The sequence below is a fragment of the Bos taurus genome, chromosome 17 (genome assembly GCF_002263795.3).
Source record: "Bos taurus isolate L1 Dominette 01449 registration number 42190680 breed Hereford chromosome 17, ARS-UCD2.0, whole genome shotgun sequence".
In the NCBI taxonomy this organism is placed as follows: Eukaryota; Metazoa; Chordata; class Mammalia; order Artiodactyla; family Bovidae; genus Bos; species Bos taurus.
Window position 1 is genome coordinate 70,808,410 of NC_037344.1, and position 24,390 is coordinate 70,832,799.

The 24,390-nt window shown below is 52.5% G+C and overlaps 1 protein-coding gene and 2 gene segments (V, D, J or C); all 3 read left to right on the forward strand.

Annotated features, from left to right (window-relative positions):
- The window catches only part of LOC789205 (immunoglobulin lambda-1 light chain-like), a 448,173-nt gene that overhangs the window by 118,815 nt on the left and 304,968 nt on the right, over nucleotides 1-24,390 (forward strand). The window lies entirely within an intron of this gene.
- On the forward strand, nucleotides 8,515-9,196 carry LOC132342653 (immunoglobulin lambda variable 1-40-like). The segment is given in 2 exon segments: nucleotides 8,515-8,612; nucleotides 8,722-9,196. Coding segments are annotated over 2 exon segments (429 nt in total).
- LOC132342657 (immunoglobulin lambda variable 1-40-like) lies at nucleotides 20,702-21,462 on the forward strand. The segment is given in 2 exon segments: nucleotides 20,702-20,800; nucleotides 20,910-21,462. Coding segments are annotated over 2 exon segments (489 nt in total).

A 24,390-nucleotide genomic window follows, 5' to 3' on the forward strand; every position in this document is an offset into this window, starting at 1 on the left:
TGACAAAGGTCAGGCGGAGAGGACCTGACAGGCAAAGGCAGAACAGGACTCGAGGGATTCCCTGGACCTGCTCGAGCATCTACCCCGAAACTAAAACCTGTGTGTCTACTGTTTATTACATTATGCCTTTCACCAACACTTCTGACATTTACAGCGGGCTATCCCCGACCACCTTTCTCTGAAGAAAATCAACTTAGGGCTCTAGTTAATAAGCCTCCTGGGCTTGAAAGGAGCATTTTTACTTTAACCCCCCTGTTACTATTTTAGCTTGCTTGGCAGGTTTATCCACACTCTTGCAACTAACGCACATGATTGTTCACAACACCCCAAGCATAACCTTCGAGCGATAAAAAAGCTGTATGAGAATAATACTGCATTGTTGAGCCAATGTTTGCTACCGAGTTTCCTTGTCCTTTACTCAAAGTGCACCTGGGAGTGCATCAGCAAAAACAGTTGGCACACAAGAAAAACAAGCAGCAGCCTTGGCCTTAGCAACACAGGACCCTTGAGTTAGTAAGTTCTTTCTTTGTTGTAACCCCCTGCACCTTTGCTCCATAAGAATGTAGCTTTAATACTTTCTGAGGGAGACACAGATTGGAAAACTAAAGAAGAAACAGTTTAAGGGAAAGCAAGTTTTCTGGTTGACCAACCTTGATCAGAAAAAGGTCATAAAATGTCAACAGGCCTCCAGGCCAGAAGATAATGTGCATAACACAAAGACCCTTGTAAATGAAAAGCTATGCAAAAAAACATCCTGGTCCCAGTGAAGGTCAAACCGATGTATTGTTGAGCTGACTCTGCACGACTCTGTATCTTTCACTTCTGGAAATGTGTAACCCAGGGTGTAAAAGCTCCTTTTGAAAATAAAGCTGCAGACCCGGCTTCATCAGAGCTTGGTCTCCCCATGTCATTCTTTTTTTTCATTTTCTCTCCTTTTCTCTCTCTGTTCTCTTTCAGGATGACTACTTGAAGCACAGGGGCTCTCTGTTCACTTTTTTGCCTGGGTTTCTAAGACCCCATTGGGAAGGTGCCCTGCGTCTTTCCCGGGGAGAGGGCATCCCACATCCTCACCCCACCGAGAGGGCACCTTCCGCATCCGTGAACAGAGCAAGTTCCGTGTCAGGAACTTTATTGGCTTTCTGTGTAAACCAAGGAGATCAAGCCTCTGTCTCTCCCCTCTTTACTTTCCCTATTTGCCAATGCTGTCATCCTCAGGGAACCCTTGGATCCTGCTGGGGCTGGACCCCGGCAACACACCTTGCATAGGTACCTACTACACTTGAAAACCTTCTGTTTCATCATGAATCTACTCCCAACTATCCATTCAGTTTATATGAAGTCTCAGGGAAAGCAAAACTAAACAAAAATACTTCCTGATACTGCCAAAATGCTCCATGATCATCCGTGTGTGATCAACCAGAACCTAACTTAAGCCTCATCCTGGTCCATCTTTATGGGGTCATTGATAATAACTCCTTTTCTCTCTGGCCTCCAAATACATACAGAATCCTACTGCACCCAGATATACAGGGCCCCTCACAGGTACTTGGGAGGATGATGAAGAAGCAGAAGCCCAACATCTGTGCCTAGAGATCTGAGCGGGGCGGGGGGGGGGAGGGGGGAGCTCTTCCACCCTGTGCACATCCCGCTCCTGTTCCAGGCTTTGTACTCTGCCCTAAACCAAGACACTTAGGGAAGCTGGGTGCCTCCCTTTCTCTGTGGACTGTTCCCTGAGAAGCCCCTCATCTCCAGGTACTGGAAGACCCTCCCCATTAGGACGTGGCTCTCAGATTCATCACTTGCTCATTTTCTCCTCTTTTCCCTCATGGCCTCTCCCACTTTCCCTCCCTGGTTCTTTATTTGAGATGATATTGGATAAATAGCACTCTTTTCAACATAGAAATGTAAAACCACTACTATTAAATCTACGGAGTCTAACACGTGAACTTGCACTGTATCCACTGAGGGTCAGGTAACAGGTCATAAGGGTTTCTAAGTCCAGCAATGGAGGAGGAAACCCTAAAAAGGATGAGATTCCTATTGATAGCCATAGTCTCTTACATCAAGCCTTGAAAAGTTATGAAACCAAACTGAAAACACCTTATATATATTGCAGTCAGAAGTAAAAAGTAAACGCTGTCAGGATCTTGGAAGTAATCAAGAAAAAGATATGTTTTCCCCCAGAATGTCATATTCTCTCTGCAAAGACAGAAATAAGAAGAGAGATGTGCAATTAGGGCTGGGACAACTCCTGGAGACCCTGCAGACACAACATCAACCACGTTTCATCCTGGGAGAATCACGACAGCATCACGATCAGCTATAACCCATGGACACTCTGGGACTTTGAAGCCTTGAACTTGTTTCGTGGTGGTTGTGCTCTGGTAGTGGCCCCAGGAGCCAGGCAGTGCAAACTGAGACAACAGAGAATCCGAAAGTACGTCAGCATTCCCTGAGTCTGCAGGTCATTAGTGACCTGGAGAGATCACTGACCAGCCACAAACTACACGGAGGGGACTCATTTTTCTGCCCTGGGCAGTGACATCAGAGAGACCCAGCTGCAAGTGTGAGAAAGCCCTTCCAGGAGGCTGTGGTGTGAAGTGGGGGAGGAGGAGGCCTGAGTCCAGCAGGGGGCGCTGTGGGTCTGTCTGTGAGAGCGCAGGGTCCTGGCCAGGCAGGCTGGCACCTCCTCCGTTGGCTTTGCCCACGTGGGCAGCAGGGTCCTCATTGGAGGGTGATGTTCCTGCACCGGGGCCCCCAGGTGACAGGACAACTCTCAGCTCAGAGTACATGCTTGCCTCTCAGTTCCTGCTCCTCTGTCTCGTCCTGGAGGTGATCTGATGTCTAAGCGAAGAAAAGTGAACATCACACAATAGAAATGAAATTGCTTCAATAAATTTTGCATTGTTTCGATTATTTCTTTCTTATTTTGCTGCAGTTTCTCATTTTTCAATGTTGTCTAGTGACATATATGGAAACTGATATTTTGTTTTTACCTCCCTATTAAGTTCTTTTCCATGTTTTTAAATATTTCTCTTCAATGAACGAGTTTGACAGATATAAAATCCCCCTTTAATCCAACTGTATCAGCAAATATTTCATAATAGGAAACAGATTCAAGACAAATATTTCTCTGATATGAGCTGACTCTCTCCAGCATGTATAGAGAAAATAAAATATTCATGTGAATTTTAATAAATAGCTCATTTACCAGGGAACAAAACATGAATAAAAAGACGCTTACTCCTTGAAGGAAAGTTATGACCAACCTAGATAGCATATTAAAAAGCAGAGACATTACTTTGCCAACAAAAGTCCATCTAGGCAAGCTACAGTTTTTCCAGGGGTCATGTATGGATGTGAGAGTTGGACTGTGAAGAAAGCTGAGCACCGAAAAATTGATGCTTTTGCACTGTGGTGTTGGAGAAGACCCTTGAGAGTCCCTTGGACTGCAAGGAGATCCAACCAGTCCATTCTGAAGGAGATCAGCCCTGGGATTTCTTTGGAGGGAATGATGCTGAAGCTGAAACTCCAGTACTTTGGCCACCTCATGTGAAGAGTTGACTCACTGGAAAAGACTCTGATTCTGGGAGAGATTGGGGGCAGGAGGAGAAGGGGATGACACAGGATGAGATGGCTGGATGGCATCACCGACTCGATGGACATGAGTCTGAATGAACTCCAGGAGTTGGTGATGGACAGGGAGGCCTGGCTTGTTGCGATTCATGGGGTTGCAAGGAGTTGGACACGACTGCGTGACTGAACTGAACTGAAAACATGAATACCAAATAAAAGCATTATCTCACACTGAGAGAAGCACAAATTTTGTTCCTCAACTTCTCCAATTATTTCAGAGAGTCTGTGCTCCTGCTTAATCTTCTTACACCCTCCACAGCAGAAAGTCAATTGAAAGAACATTTTAAATGTTTCATGTTCACACTGAGGTGTTCACACACTGTTACTTTTGTTTTCCATCACGAGACACATGTTTTCCTGAACTGTTAGATCTGATATTGCCCAGGATGTCACAATTTCATAGTGACACTGTGAACTGTCCCCTCAAAACTTGAAGTAAAACTAATTCCTTATGATAGATGCCTCTTAAAAAAAAGGAGGCTGTCACCCCAAGCCTGGCCCTGCAACTCGACATGTGAGATTCCCTCAGGCCTGCTCCCCCCACTGCTGCTCCTGGGACAGGGACCAGAGCTGAGTCAGGGGAGACGCCTGTCCCCTCACACCCCGCACGGGCTGTGATGTCCCAGGGAACTCTCTGCTGCAGGAAGAGTTTCTGCTGAGGCCCTGCAGAGAACACAAGCAGGGGTTTCACTGAGGAAAGAAGAAATGTCCCAGGGATGGGGGGAGACTTGGGATGGCCTAGTCTGCGGGCAGGAAGTGAGGACACCCCATTTCCTCCTTCAGCCTCAGACTGTCCAGGGAGGAGCTGGAGGACCCAGGTCTCCAGGGTCATGGGGAACACTTGGTAAAAGATAGTTTCCCATCACTCACATCTCCACCCTGTCCTGTCCTAGGTCTGTGTGGTCTAGAGTCTGCCTCCTTCAAGACCCCCAGGGGCCTCAGGTGACCTGGGCAGGGAGAGAAGGAAGCAATTTGCATGAGGCCCCTCCTCCACCTCATGGGGTGCGAGGCATGCAAAGGCCCAGGACCCCACCTCCAGCTCAGGAGGCCAAAGAGGTCATGTCCTGGGAGGGCCCTCACCATGGCCTGGACAGTGCTTCTGCTCTGGCTCCTCACTTACGATCCAGGTCAGAGGCTGGGACTCTGCATCCTCTGGGGCATCTCCAAGCAGAGTCTCAGGGTCCTTGTCTCCATAACAATCCCTGTCTGTCTCTTGTTGCTTTTAGCGGTAGATGCTTAGACTGTGGCCCAGAAGCCGTCACGGCCAGTGTCTCCAGGAGAGACGGTCACCCTCACCTGTGGACTGAGCTCTGGGTCAGTCACAACCAGTAACTACCCTAGCTGGTTGCAGCAGACCCCAGGCCAGGCTCCCTGACTGCTTTTCTATAGCACAAACAGTCGCCCGTCTGGGGTCTCTAATTGCATCTCTGGTTCCATCTCTGGGAACAAAGCCACCCTCACCATCACGGGGGCCCAGTCCGAGGACGAAGCCGATTATCACTGTGGTCTGGGAACTGGTAGTTACAATGCCACAGTGATGTAGCCCATGGGGGAAGTGCTACCAAAACCTGCCCTTGTGCTCAGAGGGCTCAGCGCTTAGTGGCAGGAGAGGCGGGGAGGGGGTGGGACAGGTCAGGGTCCCCATGGGGAGGGAGGCTCTGGGCCTGTCTCCTGTCCGGTGGTTCATGGCCACATGTCTCCTCCCAGCTCTCCCCGGTGTGTCCATCTCTCCAAGGGGACCCCTCTCTGCCCCTGTTGTTGGGAAGGAGGCTTGGCTCCACAGGGAGACTCACACCCCCACCACTGCCATTAGGACTCTTGTCATTCAAATCACACTAAGAGATGTACAGCGTCATGAACTTGATCTTGGAGACAAATTAATATTTCATTTACCTAAAAGGGCACCACCAGTGGAATTTTCTAGAGTGCAGTTTCCCAACTGGAGCTCCTGAATCACAGCCTTTTGTTGGTGGCAGGAATCTGTGGTTAACAAGAACCTCCCCAAAATATTTAAGAACATCAACGTTCCAGAAGTATGTCTTTGTGTATTATTGTGAAATAACCCCTGAGAATTGTCTTAAATTGGGCCTAGTCACATTAACTTCCCATGACACAGTTCAGTCACTCAGTCGTGTCTGAATGTTTGCCATCCCATGACACATTCACTCCCAATTCACAATAAAAATACAAAACCCCCCAAACACTATTCACATCTTAATTTCAAAAGAAGATGGAAATTGGGTGGAATTTCCACAAATCTGTGTTGTCTAAGGACACACTTCGAGGCTCCTGGGACGATTTATGTTCCTGCTGCTGCTAAGTCGCTTCAGTCGTGTCCGACTCTGTGCAACCCCATAGACGGCAGCCCACGAGGCTCCCCCACATCTGGGATTCTCCATGCAAGAACACTGGAGTGGGTTGCCATTTCCTTCTCCAGTGCAGGAAAGTGAAAAGTGAAAGTGAAGTCCCTGAGTCTTGTCCGACTCTAGCGACCCTGTGGACTGCAGCCCACCAGGCTCCTCCATCCATGGGATTTTCCAGGCAAGAGCACTGGAGTGGGGTGCCATTGCCTTCTCCATTATGTTCCTGGAAGAACCTTATTCAGAACTGGCTCCCCAAATCCCCACACGCCCCATTGACTACCCGGGTGCCTGGATGCCAGGTCGTAGCCGGCCCCTCAACAAGTGGAACGCCCCCAGTGTCCCGTCCCTGGAAGCAGGAATGGGTTGGGAGATGGAGCAGAAACAAGGGGAGACCGAGCGAGGGGAAAAGCAGGCTCGTGTGCACCCCGTCCCTTCTGCTGCTGAGTGTGGGGCCAGACACCTGAGCCTTGACCCCAGCTGGGCCATCAGTGCTGAATATGAGGTGGGTGTGGGTGGCTGGCACTGTGGGATCTGAGCATCCATGATCCGTGGAGCACAGCAGGTCCCTCAGCCCGGCTCCCCTCCCTGAGGGCAGCAGCTCAGCAGGGCCTGGTCTCACCCCCTGGATGGAAGGAGCAGCTGACAGGAGTTGCCCAGGGGCCCTGGGCGGAGTCAGACACAGAGCAGTGGGGTCGGTGGGCAGTGAACACACAACCATAATTGATGGACTTTCAGGTGGAAGATACAGGGCAGCCCTGCTTCATTTTCCCCACCACGAACATTCCCCACGCACGACACCAGGGGGCGCTGTGCACCTGCTCAGATGGCAGAACCTGAACACACCCTAATTGTTCCCCTGACCTGGCCCTGGCCCTGGGCTCCCTGGACTGAGTTGGAGGTCTCAGCAGGAGCTTTCTCACAGGAGAAAGACATAGAGCCCGAGCCCTCAAGTTCTTTCTGGGAGTGAAGCTGCAAATGGGCCAAGGATGTCCTGTTCATAGTCACCAGGGCCCCACCCTCTTCCCCGGAGCAGAGGAGGGGAGAAGACCCCAGAGTCCACGCCCTGCACCCCTCCAACTCCCTCAGTCACCTCCTGCTCCTCCTCAGCTCTTTCCTAAGAGCCTCTCCCCTCCTCCAGCCCCCTCTGATTCATGACTTCTTCCCTATCCTGGGCTCCCTGTTTCTACAACACTCCACACCTGAGCTCCTCCGTCATGACCAGGGTCACTCTGACAGAAAGTCATGGACATGTTTCCAGAACTTCCTGAACTGGACACTCACTTCATTCCCCTCCTTGAACCCCTCTAACCTTTCCTTCCAGAGAAGACTCAGGTTTTCGGCTCTCAGATGTGACCCTAGGTCGTCCCCTCCCTGTTCCACCCCTGATTCCCCCTCATTTCCCAGGGGATCCAGGGAAGCCCTCCAGCAGCTGATTTATCCCCTGAACACTCACATTCCGTCCCGTGTGCCCACTGAGTGAGGAGTCAGGAGGGGAGAGAAACCCTGGTCCTGACACCTGGGAAATGATTCCTGGCTGAGGAGTGTCTGTGCTCAGCTGCTGTGGGATTGATTTTATGCATGGTGAGCGCAGGAGAAGCTGCTGGGGCCCTGGGCTGGGAAAGCAGACCCTGTCCTGGGGCTCTGCTCCCGGGGCCGTGACTGCTGCTCTGTCTGACCATGTGCATGGTCCCGTCTGAGATTCCTGAGAACAACTGATCTGCCTTGTCATGTCCTGTGTCTCATCTCAGATCTGAGACTGACCCATGGCTCTGATAACTCAGCCTGCCCTGTTTCACAGAGAGAATGTCCTGCTACGACATAAAATCCCCCAGTGGAGATGCCATACATGTTAGAAAGTCTTTAAAATTAAATTATGTTTTAGAAATACTACCATGGCAATGCAAAAGTAAAACAGAGCCAGAGTCGGACACAACTTAGTGACTGAACCACAACATTTTCTTCAGTTAAATTTAGGCATCTATTTTAAGGGATGACCTTAGATTTTCACTACTCCATGAACACATTTTGGTTCATTGAAAATCTCAGAATCACACATCCACTGTGTAACACTCACATGCACTACAGGGTAAGCTACAGTTGGCTGCTGTTTTCTATCCAAACACATCCTGAAGGTATAATTACAAAACCACTTTGGGGAAAGTTGAGTCAAGAGCTCTATCACCAGGTCAGGATGTGTGCTTGGGCCAGGACACCAGGGGGCGCTCTGAGGCCTTTCCTGAGGGTTGGCGGCTGGGGGGAGGGGGGTGGCGGTGAGAGCAGAGACAGGCCCCCTGGTACTTTCTGGTGCCTTAAGATCTGGATTTCCAGCTTTTACATCCCACACTGAAGCCCCAGGAAACCCCGTCCCTGATCATACACTGGGCTCCCTCAGGCACAGGAAGCTGAGCCAGGTCCCAGAGGTGATCAGAGCATTGTGGGGGTTGGGAGGGTTCATTTGCATGAAAGGCCCCTCCCTCTCTCAGTATATGAAGAAGGGAAGGAGCGGTGTGGGGACGCTCTGCTCAGCTGTGGGGCCACAGAAGGCAGGACGCCCTGACATGTCCACCATGGCCTGGTCCCCTCTGCTCCTCACCCTGGTCACTCTCTGCACAGGTGACTGGATGGGAGGACAGGGGAAGGGCCCTGGGAAGACTCACAGGCCTTGCTCCCCTTTGTCGTGTCTGGACCCCCGAGTCACCATCTCTGTCTCTCTCCCTTCCAGGATCCTGGGCCCAGGCTGTGCTGACTCAGCCGTCCTCCGTGTCCGGGTCCCTGGGCCAGAGGGTCTCCATCACGTGCTCTGGAAGCAGCAGCAACGTTGGATATGGCAATTATGTGAGCTGGTTCCAAGAGATCCCAGGATCGGCCCCCAGAACCCTCATCTATGGTGACACCAGTCGAGCCTCGGGGGTCCCCGACCGATTCTCCGGCTCCAGGTCTGGGAACACAGCCACCCTGACCATCAGCTCGCTCCAGGCTGAGGACGAGGCAGATTATTTCTGTGCATCTTATCAGAGTGGTAACACAGCACAGTGCTCCAGGCCAGGGGGAAGTGAGACAAAAACCTGTTCTCCTCAGACATGGCCTCTGCCATAGCAGCCACTTCTGTTGTCTGTTTGATTTAAAACTGCAGTCTGAGCCTGACACGAGGGATTTGGTCCAGGAAATATTTTCAGATCTTCTTCATTCTGCCCCCTCACCAATGCTTTTCTTTAGCAACCACATACTATATGAATATCTGACGTTGAGCAGAAGGCCCTGAATGCCAGAGGCAGGTCCTGGCGGACAGAGTCCATGACGATCAGGTCAGAACCAGAGAGACAGCATCCAGCTGTGTCTGATTCAGGACACTTCAGATCCTCGGCCGTCCCTGGGCTGAGCTGAGGCCCAGGCTGCTGCGCCTTCCTTTCCTGTGTCTGCCTCTCAGGCTCCCCCAGAGCTCCAGGCCAGCGGGAACTAGACCAGGACTCCTGTCTCACTGGGGGAGGTGGGGCAGCCCAGGGGCTTCCTGCTCAGGCTCTGCTGGACCTTCTGCTGCTGCTGCTGCCGAACCCTGGGTCCAGGTCATTGGGGATCTGCCCAAGCATGGAGGCTCCTCCTCTCCCCTCTGTCCTCAAAGTCCCCTCAGCACCACATTCCCAGGAGAGGGTCTCAAAGGACACAGAATCAGTCTCCCATCACTGGGGACACAGTGTCTGTTAGTTCTCTATCTCAGTGCCCGAGGTGGGGGTCCGTCAGCACATCTGAGCCCTGGGAGGCCCCCAAGCCCTTGGGCCTCTCTCCTGCACAGGGAGCAGGTCCTGCTCTCAGCCTGCTCTGTCCCCTCGTGGTGTCCGGGGCTTGGGCAGGGGGGACTCAGCTAGGGTCGGTGACTCTATGGACGCTCAGCCACACTCGCCTGCCTGGGAACAGCAACACTGTTGGCACCAAGGGGGCGATTTGGCTGCCGTCTCAGTCGTGCTGAGTCCCAAGCTCTGAGCACAGGAGTCACAACCCGCCCGCAGGGTACAGCGAGGCTGGCGGGCTCCGGGTGGGTGGGGCCCCCTGACCATTTCTGGGCCCAGCCCGACGACGAGGCTGATTGTTCCTGCTCAGCTGGGACTCAGCCCTGCTGCTCACAGGAGGCCTCACCCAGGGGCAAGTGACCCGAAGCCTGAGCTCCTGGCCTCACCCGCACGTGGGGTCACGGAGCACAGGTCACACGCCTGTGTCCTGCTCCCTGTCACTGCCCTTTCACACTCAGGTGCGGGGTCTGCACATTGGCCGCCTCGGCTGTGGGGCCACAGTTAACAGTGATGTATTTTGGAATAAGTGGGATTATTCCTTCTAATTCTCCCTTTTCCCTTAAGCCTTAAATTTGCCTTATCCTCAATTTTCATACACACAAAATGATATGTTTTCTACTGAGTCAGAGGAACCTTGCTAATAGGCTCCAAATCCAGCAGTGCGGAACTTTGGCTGGTGGAATCGGGCCTCAGACACAGCTACTGAGAAAGGAACACAATTACTGCACATTGTGGGAAGCAGACACTGTAGCAGCAGCTCAGAAATGGACATAAAGTTGAATTTCGTTTCACGTGGTGAGAAAAAGAATGTTGTGGCCGTACTTCACAACTTACTGCAGAGGTGTTCACCCCAAACCTCCTCAGCTGCTCTTCTCAGTCCTTCCACTCCTCATGAGGTCATTTAGGGAAAGGGAGTTTAGAATACTCCACAACAATCCCACCCTTATCAGACACGTGCTCATTTTCAGATCCGCTCAGGACTCATGAGTCTTTCTGTTATTTTCATTTGGTATTTTGAAGAATCATAATTTTGTAGTTGTACTGTTAAGCTAAGTTGTAAGTCTATTGAGTCCACCCCCGTGTATTGATGGTTTCTCTCACCACAGAACAGAAGATCCCCTGGTGCTGCTGTGGGTGTCAGCATTGGATCAGCAGCCCTGAACCATGGACTCTTGTGACTGGCATTGGTTTCATGCCCTGTCTGTGGGGAGACCCCTGTCCCCTCACAGACCACAGCTGACCCTGTGGCTCCCTGCACCCTGAGCAGTGACATCAATGTTGGCTGCTCTGCTGTTACTGGAACCAGCAGAAGCCAGCGAGCCCTCCTTAGTCCTCCGGTCCTACCACTCAGACTCCAGTAAGAACCAGTCTTTGGGGTCCCCGCGGGTTTTCTGGATCCAAAGATGCCTCAGCCAACGCGGGGCTCCTGCTCGTCTCTGGGCTGCAGCCTGAGGATGAGGCTATCTCTAACCATGCAGGCTGGTGCAACAGGGCTTCTCACAGAGACACAGGTAGACGGGAAACTGGGACGAGAGCCTCAGCCTGTCAGGGGCTTGTTCTTAGAGCACTGTCAAATGTTAAATAATACCCCAGAATCCATTAATTCCTGAGGTATGTTCTGGTTCATAATAAGTCTACTCCCAATTGTACAGTCAGTTTTGCTGAAGTCTCAGAAAATGAAAACAATTTCTGATACCACTGAAGTACACCCTGGTCATCCATGTGATCAAGGGAGCCGTGGAGCTGAGCTCCCTCACTGGAGATCAGGAGCAGGAGGCTTCCCCAGATGTGCCTTCAGCAGAGGCCGTGGACCATCCTGGAAGGCAGATTGTCCCCCAGGGTGTGAACTCTGCTCCTGAAGGGGCAGAGCAGAGAGCGTGAGGAGTGAGGGGCGCCGGTGATACATCGCAGGAAGCAGGAAAGCCCGGGAGTGGTTTTCCTGACCCACAGGTGCTGGCTCTGTCCTGCCCTCCCCTCCTCTCCTCTCCACCCCATTGGAGCATTTCCTACTTCAGGGTTGGGGTGGTCTGTGGACTGTCAGGAGCAGGGGCTCCCCAAGATGTGCCCATGTCCCTCTGCTTGTGATGCCCCCGATGAGCTCAGATCCAAGGGCCCCATGTCCTGTAGAAGGGTCAGCGGGGAAGCGGGGATCACCATGGCAGTGATGACAAGGGATTCCAGGCAAAATCCCTGCCTTTGTGCCCGATGACAGAGGTGAGGGACAGTCAGGGGTTCAGCCCTGTTCTCTGCCTCCTGGTGGGTCCACACCCCATCCTTGATCACTCTGGACCCCAGCCTGGTGAGGAGGCTGGTCATCAGTGTCACACAGCTCATCACTAACCACAGCCACAGGGAATCCCCGTGTGATGGGGATGTCTGATGAAAGCTTGCCCTGTACTCCCGTGTCGACCCATCACTGCCCTGACCCTGCCTGTGACCTCACCAGTGCTGGTTCAGGTCTCTGCTGTCACTTGTGCTATTAAATCCAGGCCGTCTCACCTCTCATCCTGGTCCATCATTATGGGGTCCACGAAACTGTCCCTTTTCGCTCTGGTCTCCAAATACAAGCAGAATGCCCATGTGCCCAGATACACAGGGTCCCTCACAGGTAGTGGGCAGGATGTCGAGGAAGCAGAAGCCCAGCATCTGTGCCCTGGAGCCCCAGGGGGCCTCTCCTACACCCCACACGTCCCTCTCCTGCTCAAGCCTTTGTGCTCTGCCCCGAACCCTGACACTTAAGGAAGCTGGATCCTCCCTTTCTCCGGGGATTGCTGCCTGAAGAGCCCTCCTCTCCAGGAACTGGGAGACCCTTTCTGTTAGGATGCGGCTCTCAGACTCCTCACTTGTTCATTTCCTCCTCTTTTGCCTCATGATCTCTCCCCCTTTTCCCTCCGTGCTTCCTTGTTTGAGATGATATTGGATAAATGTCACTATTTTGGACACAGACCTTATAAACTCACCTCCATTAAATCTATGGATTCTAACAATTGAAGGTTAGAACATTAGACTTCACCATATCCAATGAAGATCAGGTAACGGTCATAAGGGTTTCTCAAACAGAGATGAAACCTTTGTCTGGGCTGAGAATGAGTTACCCATTTATCGGCATAATCTTTTATATCAAACGTTTAATATTGAAAGATTATAAAATTAGACTAAAAACATCTTTAAATATCTGAGTCAAAAAGAAGTACTGTGAGGACCATGATCAAGGGTAAATGAGAACCCCTGGAAGTGATCAAGAAGGGCTTTGTTGTTCCTGAGAGACTCCTATTCTCTTTGCAAAGAGAGAAATAAGAGCAGAGCCATGTAGTCTGGGCTGGGAAGGTCCCGGGAGGCCCTGCAATTTCAACCTTGACTCCTTATCAACCTGGGAAGGAAGCTCAGACAGAATCCTGACCAGGTACCACCCACAGGCATGCTGGGAGTTTGAACCCTGGAAACTGAGGTCGGGTGGTTGTGTTCTGGCAGTGAACCCACGAGCTGGGCGGAGCAAACTCAGACATCAGGGAATCCTGAAATTCGTTAGTGTATCAGCATACCATTGAGGGGTCTGAGGTCATTCAGTTCAGTTCAGTTCAGTCGCTCAGTCGTGTCCGACTCTTTGTGACCCCATGAATCGCATCACGCCAGGGCTCCCTGTCCATCACCAACTCCCGGAGTTCACACAAACTCATGCATTGAGTCTGATGCCATCCAGCCATCTCATCCTCTGTCGTCCCCTTCTCCTCCTCCCCCAATCCCTCCCAGCATCAGGGTCTTTTCCAGTGAGTCAACTCTTCACATGACGTGGCCAAAGTATTGGAGTTTCAGCTTCAGCATTAGTCCTTTCAGTGAACACCCAGGACTGGTCTCCTTTAGGATGGACTGGTTGGATCTCTCATTAGGTACCTGGAAAAATCAATGACCAGGCCCAAACTAGACGAAGGCGACTCATTCTACTGCCCTGGGCGGTGACATCAGGAAGACCCAGCTGCAAGTGTGAGAAAGCCCTTCCAGGAGGCTGTGGTGTGAAGTAGGGGAGGAGGAGTTCTGAGTCCAGCAGGGGGCGCTGTGGGCCTGGTCCTGAGAGCCCAGGGTCCTGGCCAGGCAGGCTGGCACCTCCTCCCTTGGCTCTTGCCCATGTGGGCAGCAGGGTCCTCACTAGAGGGTGATGTCCTGCATCTGGGCCCCCAGGGGAAACGGCAGCTCTCAGCTCAGAGCCACAGGCTTGCCTCTCAGTTCTTCCTGCTCTGTTGTGGGGTCAGTGCCCAGACCTGTAATCCAACTGAGGACAGAGGGACGGTCATACAACAAGAATGAACTTCCTTCAGGAAACTCGGCCTCCAGGGATACCTGGACAGGGGATGAGAGACCCCTGCAGAGGCTGCCCCATTGCCCACAGAACGCCCGGGTGTTCCCAGTGGAAGAGGGATGCAGGCAAGGACCCTCTGTCACCATCTGTGTCATTTAAAAACGTTCCCTGTTGGGTTATTTGGCAATTTCAACATTTTGTCGTGAACCATGGAAACTGACATTGTGTCAGTTTTTGTGGCTCCCTTACTCGTTCCTTCCCGTTTTATTAATACTTTATGTTAACACTTGTAACATGAAATATATGAAATCAGAAGTTCAGCCAAACTGTCATCAATATGTTCATATAATAAGAAAAGAATTCAGTAGGAATACATAATAACCCCTTGCACCGCTCCCACTCCCTGTAGCCTCTTCTACTCCTCTCTTGCTCTTTCCTAAGAGCACCCCTCTAATCCATGACTTTCCTCCCCAATCCTGGGCTCCTCTCTACAACCCTTCACCAGCGACCTCCTCCTCCAGACCAACGTCACTCTATCAGGTTATGGGTCGGTTTCCAGGCTTCCTTGACCAGATGCTCACTTCCTTGTCCTCCCTTGCAACCTCTCTAGCCCTCCTACCAGAGAAGCCTCAGGTCTCCAGACTTCAGGTGTGACCCCAGCTCATCCTCTCCCAGCCAGGGCGGTCACTGCTACCTTACCTGGACCTCCTTTAACTCAGCCTATCTTCCTATGGTCACTTCTGAGTGTCCGAGGTCAGCAGACCTGACCTGTCACGCACGTTCCCTCAACTCAGCTCTGAGCTGACCTATGGCTCCCATACCTCAGCCTGCCCTGTTTTCACAGGCTGCTCAGAGATAAGCACTCCCCAGTGGAGAGGCAATATGTGGCAGAAAGAGCTGGTTCTAGCCCTGCCTCAGTCAAAGTCCAAACAAGTTAGGAATACAAATATCTTTGTAGAAATATTTTTACTGGATAGTATTTAAAATTTCCTAGGATACCTATGAAGTCATTTAAAAAGAACTTTTTAATAAAAAAAGAACTTACGATGATAATTAGTTTTCCAGAACTGTACCCTTGTAAGTGAAAGATTAAGAGAGAACGTCGCTTTTCCGTCAGTTTAATTCATGCACAGATTTTAAGGAATGACTGTAGATTTTCACTAATCCATTACCACATTTGGTTCGTTTAAAATCTCACACACCCAGAGTGTAACACCTCACCAGTGCAGGGCAAGCTACAGTCAACCGTTCTTTTCCAACCAATCACTTCGACCTCTACCTTCTCTAACCTGCTATTTGGGATGGTTGGTCCTAACAGCTATTATGTATCAGGATCCCTGGGGACACACGCTGCTCAGAGCCCTTCAGAGTCTCAATAAAAACTGCCAGGAGCATCACTAGGCCTGCTCCCTGCAGCCGGTGCCCTGTGCCTGCAGGAAAGACGCCCGGGAGGGGCCACTTCATAAGACAGGCCATGGGACAGGGTCCAGCATGTGGAAGACTTCACACACAGTAAGTTCTGTTCAGTTCAGTAGCTCAGTCATGTCCGACTCTTTGCGACCCCATGGACTGCAGCACGCCAGGCTTCCCTGTCCATCACCAAGTCCTGGAGTTTACTCAAACTCATGTCCATTGAGTTGGAGATGCCATCCAACCATCTCATCCTCTGTCATCTGCTTTTCCTCCTTTCCTCAATCTTTCCCAGCATCAGGGTCTTTTCAAATGAGTCAGTTCTTTGCATCAGGTGGCCAAAGTATTGGAGCTTCAGCTTCAGTATCAGTCCATCCAATGAATATTCAGGACTGATTTCCTTTAGGATGGACTGGTTGGATCTCCTTGCAGTCCAAGGGACTCTCAAAAGTCTCCTCCAACACCAGAGTTCAAAAGCATCGTTTCTTTGGTGCTCAGCTGTCTTTATAGTCCAACTCTCAACTTTTCCTTGACTACTGGAAAAACCATAGCTTTGACTAGACAGACCTTTGTTGGCAAAGTCATGTATCTGCTTTTTAATATGCTGTCTAGGTTGGTCATAGCTTTTCTTCCAAGGAGCAAGCGTCTTTTAATTTCATGGCTGCAGTCCCCATCTGCAGTGATTTGGAGCCCAAACGTGAAGTCTGTCAGTTTCCACTGTTTCCCCATCTATTTGCCGTGAAGTGATGGGACCAGATGCCATGACCTTAGTTTTCTAAATGCTGGGTTTTAATCCAACTTTTTCACTCTCCTCTTTCGCTTTCATCAAGAGGCTCTTTTGTTCAAACACACAGTAAAGATCCAGGCATTTAGGAATGCTGAGTCCCACCTCAGGCCTCTCTCCACACCTTCACCCCCTCCTCAGAGAACTGCCCCCTCTTCCTCAGGGCTGAGGGGACGCACAGAGGAAGGAGGGCTCTGCCCACCAGGGAGGAGGCCCACAGAGGAGGGACCCTGCTGTCCTGCACAGAAGGAGACCCACCTTCCCGCTCCGGGGCCGGCACTGCCCTGACCTGATCCTGATCTGAGAGGAATTTGTGTCTCAGATGCCCCTCGGTCCTGACCCCTAAGCAGTCATGGAAGCCCTGGACAGATTCATCCTGAGGATTTGAGGGGAGCCCATGATGGCCCTGAGCTCAGGGGGACACAGAAGGGGCACCTGGCCTGGTGCTAAAGAGGGGACAGTGCACAGAGCAGGAGGCAGGATCTGTCCTTGAGGGCTTCGCTCTCCAGGTCACAGGATGTGTGTCTGGGCCTGGACAAGGGGTGGGGGGCGCTCGGGGTCCATTTCTGAAGCTGGGTGGTGGGAGGCAGAGCTGGCCCCCCCGACAGAGCTCCCTGACAAGGCCTGGTGGCCTCTGCTCAGGGCTCCCAGCTGTGACTCCCACTCCTGAGACCTACAGAGCCTTACCCCTGACAACTCTCTGGCCACCGTCAGGCATAGAGACCTGGCCCAGGGCCTGGGAGGGTCAGTGTGATGCACGGGATCCTTTGCATGAAAGGACCCTCCCCCTCTCAGGGTATGAAGAGGGGAAGGAGCGGTGTGGGGACACTCTGCTCAGCTGTGAGGCTACAGAAGGCAGGACGCCCTGACTGTGTCCACCATGGCCTGGTCCCCTCTGCTCCTCACCCTGGTCGCTCTCTTCACAGGTGACTGGATGTGGGGACAGGGGAAGGGCCCTGGGAAGACTCACAGGCCCTGCTCCCTGCTCTCCTGTCAGGACCCCAGAGTCACCATGTCTGTCTCTCCCCCTTCCAGGATCCTGGGCCCAGGCTATGCTGACTCAGCCGCCCTCCATGTTCGGGACTTTGGGTCAGAGGGTTACCCTCTCCTTCACTGGAAGGAGCAGCAACACTGGGGGTCTTTATGTCAGCTGGTACCAACAGCTCCCAGGAAAGGCCCCTAGACTCCTGACATATGAAAATAGCAAACGACCCTCAGGGGTCCCAGATTGATTCTCTGGCTCCAAGCCTGGCAACTCAGCCTCTCTGACCACCTCAGTTCATGCTGAACGATACTGATTATTACTGTTTCTCATGGGCTGATGGCTTGAAAGTTTGCACAGTGCTTCAGGCCAGAGAGAAGGAGACAAAAACCTGCTTCCCCCACAGCCATGGGGCTCCCAGGGCAAGGTGTTTGCCCCTCCCTTCCTGGAGTCCCTGAGACCACGGAACCCAGCAGACTGAGTGTCCCCTGACTGCAGCACAGCTGCCCCTTCAGCTTGACTCCCCTCCCTAGGCCAGCGGCACACAAGGGGTGGTCAAACACCCCTGGATGAAGGAGCTGCTCACAGCAATTGCCCCCGGCTCCCAGGTCGGAGTCGCAGCACGGAGCAGGGGACTCAGTGCGCCCTTGCTGGGTCACTGGGCAGTGAATGCACATCCCTGAGCTTCCATCACAGAAGCATTTTCTGTTAAAGGAAAAGGAAATGGAACCCAGAGTTTCTACAAGCAATTTCCACACAGTCCAGGATCCAGTAAAAATCTTCACTTCTATCAAGAACCAGGAAACTAAATAATGAAGGGAAGTGAGAAGGCATAGACCTCACTGGTGAGATGCCTGAGATGATGAAATCAGGTGACAGATTATTCTAGGGACAAATCATCAAATCTATCTGATAAGCAAATACAAGCACTCTTGGGTCCTTGAGGAAAAGGAGATAAATGTAAGAAAAGGAGAAAAAGTAGTCAGAATCAATACAATACAATAGGAGAAATAAAAAACAAGTATCAGTACACTATCAAAGACGTGTAATACTTACTGCTATTCAATTCATTCATTTGTTTATTGACAGAGTGTTTGGTGACAGGAAAAAAGAGCGGCCCTGCTTCCTCTCATAAGGCTTCCCAGGTGTCGCTGGAGGTAAAGAACCCGGTGCCAATGCAAGGGACATAAGAGATGTGGGTTCTGTCCCTGGGGTGGGAAGATCCTCTGGAGCAAGAAACGGCAACCCTCTCCAGTGGTCTTGCCAGGAGGATCCCATGGACAGATGAGCCTGGTGGGCTAGAGTCCACGGGGTCGCAAAAGAGTCAGACAGGATTGAGAACCAAGTAACTGAGCGGCACCTTGCTCCCACTCTCACCGCCGTGAACGTTCCCCGAGTGCGTCACCAGGGGGCGCTGTGCACCTGCTCAGAACTGGCAGCCCCTCAACACACCCCCATGGTCCCCTGAGCTGGGTCTGCACCCGGGCTCAGCGGACTGAGTTGGATGTGACAGCAGGTGGTTCCTCTCAGGGGACAGACTCAGAGCCGTGACCCCAGGCTTCCTCCTGAGACTGAAGCTGCACCCGGGGCCAAGCACCCAGAATTGGAGGATGAAGGGGTCAGGTGGTCATCAGTCCCCACCCTCTTCCCAGAAACAGAGGAGGGGAGGAGCCCCGAGAGCCCACCCGGTGAACCCCTCCAGATCGCCCCAGCCTGCGCCCACTCCTCCTCATCTCTGCTCAGAGCCTGCCCTCCCGCTCCCCTCATTCATGACTTTCCTCCCAATTCTGGGCCTCGCTCTTTCTACAAACATACACTGTTGACCTCCAGAGTGGTGACCAAGCTCATGCTCTTAGAGAGTCATGAACGAGTTTCCAGATCTTCCTGAAACATTCACTTCCTCATCCCCCTCCTTGAACCTCTCTAACCCTTCCTTCCCAAGAAGCCTCAAGTTTCCGGCTCTCAGGTGTGACCCCAGCTCGACCCCTCCCTGTTCCACCCCTGGTTCCCCCTTATTTCCCAGGGGACCCAGTGATACCCACCCAGCAGCTGATTTATCCCGTGAATGTTCACACTCCATCCCGTGTGCCCATCGAGTCAGGAGTCAGGAGGGAAGAGAAACCCTGGTCCTGAGACCAGGGAAATGATTCCTGGCTGAGGAATGTCTGTGCTCAGCTGCTGTGGGAGTGACTTTATGCACAGTGAGCCCGGGAGAAGCTGCTGGAGCCCTGGGCTGGGAAAGCAGACCCTGTCCTGGGGCTCTGCCCCCGGGGCCGTGACTGCTGCTCTGTCTGGACCATGCCTAAGTCAGGTTTGATCCCCATGATCACATCTGAGATTCCTGAGAACAACTGATCTGCCTTGTCATGTCCTGTGTCTCATCTCAGATCTGAGACCAACCCATGGCTCTGATAACTCAGCCTGCCCTGTTTCACAGAGAGAATGTCCTGCTAAGACATGAAAATCCTTTAGTGGAGATGCCATACATGTCAGAAAGTCTTTAAAATAATCTTATTTAAAGAACAGAATCTACAAGGAAATGTATGTTTTAGAAATAGTACCATGGCAATGCAAATTAAAATAGAGTCAGAGTCGGACACAACTTAGTGGCTGAACCACAACATTTTTTTCAGTTAAATTTAGGCATCTATTTGGAGAAGGCAATGGCACCCCACTGCAGTACTCTTGCCTGGAAAACCCCATTGACGGACGAACCTGGTGGGCTGCAGTCCATAGGGTTGCTAAGAGTCAGACACGACTGAGTGATTTCACTTTCACTTTTCACTTTCATGCATTGGAGAAAGAAATGGCAACCCACTCCAGTGTTCTTGCCTGGAGAATCCCAGGGACGGGGGAGCCTGGTGGGCTGCCGTCTATGGGGTCGCACACAGTTGGACACAACTGAAGTGACTTAGAATAGCATTTTACGTGATGACCTTAGATTTTTACTACTCCATGATCACATTTTGGTTCATTTAAAATCTCAAAGTCACACATCTACTGTGTAACACTCACATGCATTATAGGATAAATTACACCTGGATCTTTTTTTCCAACACAACTCTTCCTGAACTGTGTAACTTCAAAACCAGTGCTGGGAAAGTTGATTTTAAGAGCTCTGATCACTAGGTCACTGGATGTATGTCTGGGCCAGGACACCAGGGGGCTTTCCAAGCCATTCCTGTGGGTCTGCAGCTATGAGATCTGAGATGAGTCCCCTGGTTCTTCCTGGTGCTTTCTGCTCAGGGTTCCCAGCTGTGACCTCCCACCCCCAATGCCCACACAACCCCCTCCTCTGATCACCCACTGGTCTCCCTCAGGCACAGGAAGCTGACCCAGGCTCCAGTGTCATCAGAGCATTGTGGGGGGGCCAGGGAGGACGGTCATTTGCATGAAAGGCCCCGCCCCCTCTCAGGGTATGAAGAGGGGAAGGAGCCGTGTGGGGACGCTCTGCTCAGCTGTGGGGCCACAGAAGGCAGGACGCCCTGACTGTGTGCACCATGGCCTTGGCCCCTCTGCTCCTCACCCTGGTCGCTCTCTGCACAGGTGACTGGAAGCAGGGACAGGGGAGTGGTCTTGGGAAGGCAAACATGCTGTGCTCCCCGCTATCGTGTCTGGACCCCAGACTCACCATCTCTGTCTCTCTCCCTTCCAGGATCCTGGGCCCAGGCTGTGCTGACTCAGCCGTCCTCCGTGTCCGGGTCCCTGGGCCAGAGGGTCTCCATCACCTGCTCTGGAAGCAGCAGCAACGTTGGGCTTGGTAATTATGTGAGCTGGTTCCAACAGATCCCAGGATCGGCCCCCAGAACCCTCATCTATGGTGCGACCAGTCGAGCCTCGGGGGTCCCCGACCGATTCTCCGGCTCCAGGTCTGGGAACACAGCCACCCTGACCATCAGCTCGCTCCAGGCCGAGGACGAGGCGGATTATTTCTGTGCATCTCCTGACAGTAGTAGCAGTAGTTACACAGTGCTCCAGGCCAGGGGGGAAGTGAGACAAAAACCTGCTTTCCCCCAAGTCATGGGCCTCGCGGGGCTGAAGCATCTTCTGCCAGTGCAGACACTTCTGTGGTTTGTTTGTTTTAAAATGGGGGTCTGAGCCTCACACCAGGAAATTGGTCAGGAAATCCTTTCAGTTCTGCTTCATTCTGCCCCCTCACCAAAGCTTTGCTTTCGGCAACCACATTTTATATGAATATCTGAAGTTGAGCAGAAGGCCCTGAATGCCAGAGGCAGGTCCTGGTGGACAGAGTCCATGACGGTCAGGTCAGAACCAGAGAGACAGCGTCCAGCTGTGTCTGATTCAGGACACTTCAGCTCCTTGGCCATCCCTGGGCTGAGCTGAGGCCCAGGCTGCTGCTCCTGCCTTTCCTGTAACCACCTCTCAGGCTCCCCCAGAGCTCCAGGCCAGCAGGAACTAAACCAGGACTCCGTTTTACTGGGGAAGGTGGGGCAGCCCAGGGGCTTCCTGCTCAGGCTCTGCTGGACCTTCTGCTGCTGCTGCTGCCGCACCCTGGGTCCAGGTCATCGGGGGGACTGCCTGTGCATGGTGGCGCCTTCTCTCCCCTCTGTCCTCAAAGTCCCTCCAGCAGCCCATTCCCAGGTAGGGTCTCAAAGGACACAGAAAATCGGTCTCCCATCACTGGGGACACAGGGTCTGTTAGTTCTCTATCCCATTGTCCAAGGTGGGGGTCCGTCAGTGCATCTCAGCCCTGGGAGGCCCCCAAGCCCTCAGCATTCTCTCCTACACGGCGAGCAGGTCCTGCTCTGAGCCTCCTCTGTCCCCTCGTGGTGTTCGGGGCTCAGGCAAGGTGGACTCAGTCAGGGTCGGTGACTCTATGGACACTCAGCCACACTCATCTGCCTGGGAACAGCAAGACTGGTGGCACCAAGGGGGCGACTTGGCTGCCGTCTCAGTCGTGCTGAGTCCCAAGCTCTGAGCACAGGAGTCACAACCTGCCTGCAGGGTCTCAGCGAGGCTAGCAGGCTCCAGGTCAGGTGGGGCCCCCTGACCATCTCTGGGCCCAGCCGACGACGAGGCTGATTGTTCCTGCTCAGTTGGGACTCAGCCCTGCTGCTCACAGGAGGCCTCACCCAGAGGGAAGTGACCCCAACCCTGAGCTCCTGGCCTCACCCACACGTGGGGTCACGGAGCACAGGTCACACGCCTGTGTCCTGCTCCCTGTCACTGCCCTTTCACACACACGTGCGGGGTCTGCACATTGGCCGCCTGGGCTGTGGGGCCACAGTTAACAGTGATGTATTTTGGAATAAATGGGATTATTCCTTCTAATTCTCCTTTTTCCCTTAAGCCTTAAATTTGCTGTATCCTCAATTTTCATACACACAAAATGACATATTTTCCACTGTGTCAGAGGAACTTTGCTTAATAGGCTCCAAATCAAGCAGTGCGGATCTTTGTTTGGTGGAATCAGGCCTCAGACACAGCTACTGAGAAAGGAACACAATTACCGCTCATTGTGGGAGGCGGACGCTGTAGCAGCATCTCAGAAATGGACATAAAGTCGTACTTCATTTCACGCAGTGAGAATAAGAATGGAGGGGCCACACTTCACAACTTACTGCACATATTTCCTCCGAAGCCCCTCCCCTGCTCTTCCTGTTCCTCTGCTCCATGTAAGAGCATAAGGGGAAGGTGAATCCAGAATACTCCATGAGATTCCCACTGACTTGTACAGACTCGTGATCATTTTAAGTTCTGATCATAACTCACGTGTTTTTCTAATATTTTCATTTGGTATTTCGGGAGAATCTTAATTTAATGGTTGTATTGTTAACTTTCTTCTAAACAGTTGCAAGTAGCTTGAGGACACCCCTGTTTATTAATTGTTTCTCAGAGGAGAGGCTAGCTTAGCCCCTAGAGCTGGTGCTGCTGTGAGTGACCGCACCGCAGCCCTGAGGCCCTGGACTGTGGTGACCGGGAATGGTTTCAGGGCCTGTGTGTGGGGAGACCCCTGTCCCCTCACAGACCACAGCTGACTCTGTGGCTCCCTGCACCCTGCGCAGTGACATCAGTGTCGGCCACTCTGCTCTTACTGGAACCAGCAGAAGCCAGCGAGCCCTCCTCGGTCCTCTGGTCCTACCACTGAGACTCCAGTAAGAATCAGGCTCCGGGGTCCCCCGTGGGTTTTCTGGATCCAAAGATGCCTCGGCCAATGTAGGGCTCCTGCTCTTCTCTGGGCTGCAGCCCGAGGACGAGGCTGACTCTGACCGTGCAGGCTGGTGCAACAGGGCTTCTCAGAGCGACACAGGTAGACGGGAAACTGGGACGAGAGCCTCAGCCTGTCAGGGGCTTGTTCTTAGAGAACCGTCATGTGTTAAACAATACCCCAGAATCCATTAATCCTTGAGGTATGTTCTGGTTCATAGTACAACTGTACTACTCCCAGTTGTACAGTCAGTTTTGCTGAAGTCTCAGAAAATGTAAACGGATTCTGATACCACTGAAGTGTGATCAAGTGAGTCGTGGAGCTGAGCGCCCTCACTTGAGATCAGGTGCAGGACATTTGCCCAGATGCGCCTTCAGCAGAGCCCGTGGACCATCCTGGCAGGCACATCGTACCCCAGGGTGTGAACCCTGCTCCTGAAGGGGCAGAGCAGAGAGCGTGAGGAGTGAGGGGCACCGCTGATACATCGCAGGAGGCAGGGAAGCCGGGGAGTGGTTGCCTGACCCACAGGTGCTGGCTCTGTCCTGCCCTCCCCTCCTCTCCTCTCCACCCCATTGCAGCATTTCCTACTTCAGGGTTGGGGTGGTCTGTGGACTGTCAGGAGCACGGGCACCCCAAGATGTGCCCGTGTCCCTCTGCTTGTGATGCCCAGATGAGCCCAGATCCAAGAGCCCCACGGCCTGTAGAAGATCAGCGGGGAAGGGGGATCACCATGGCAGTGATGACAAGGGATTCCAGGCAAAGTCCCTGCCTTTGTGACCGATGACAGAGGTGAGGGACACTGAGGGGTTAGGCCCTGTTCTCTGCCTCCTGGTGGGTCCACACCCTCCTTGATCACTCTGGACCCCAGCCTGGTGAGGAGGCTGGTCATCAGTGTCACAGAGCTCATCACTAACCACAGCCACAGGGAATCCCCGTGTGATGGGGATGTCTGATGAAAGCTTGCCCT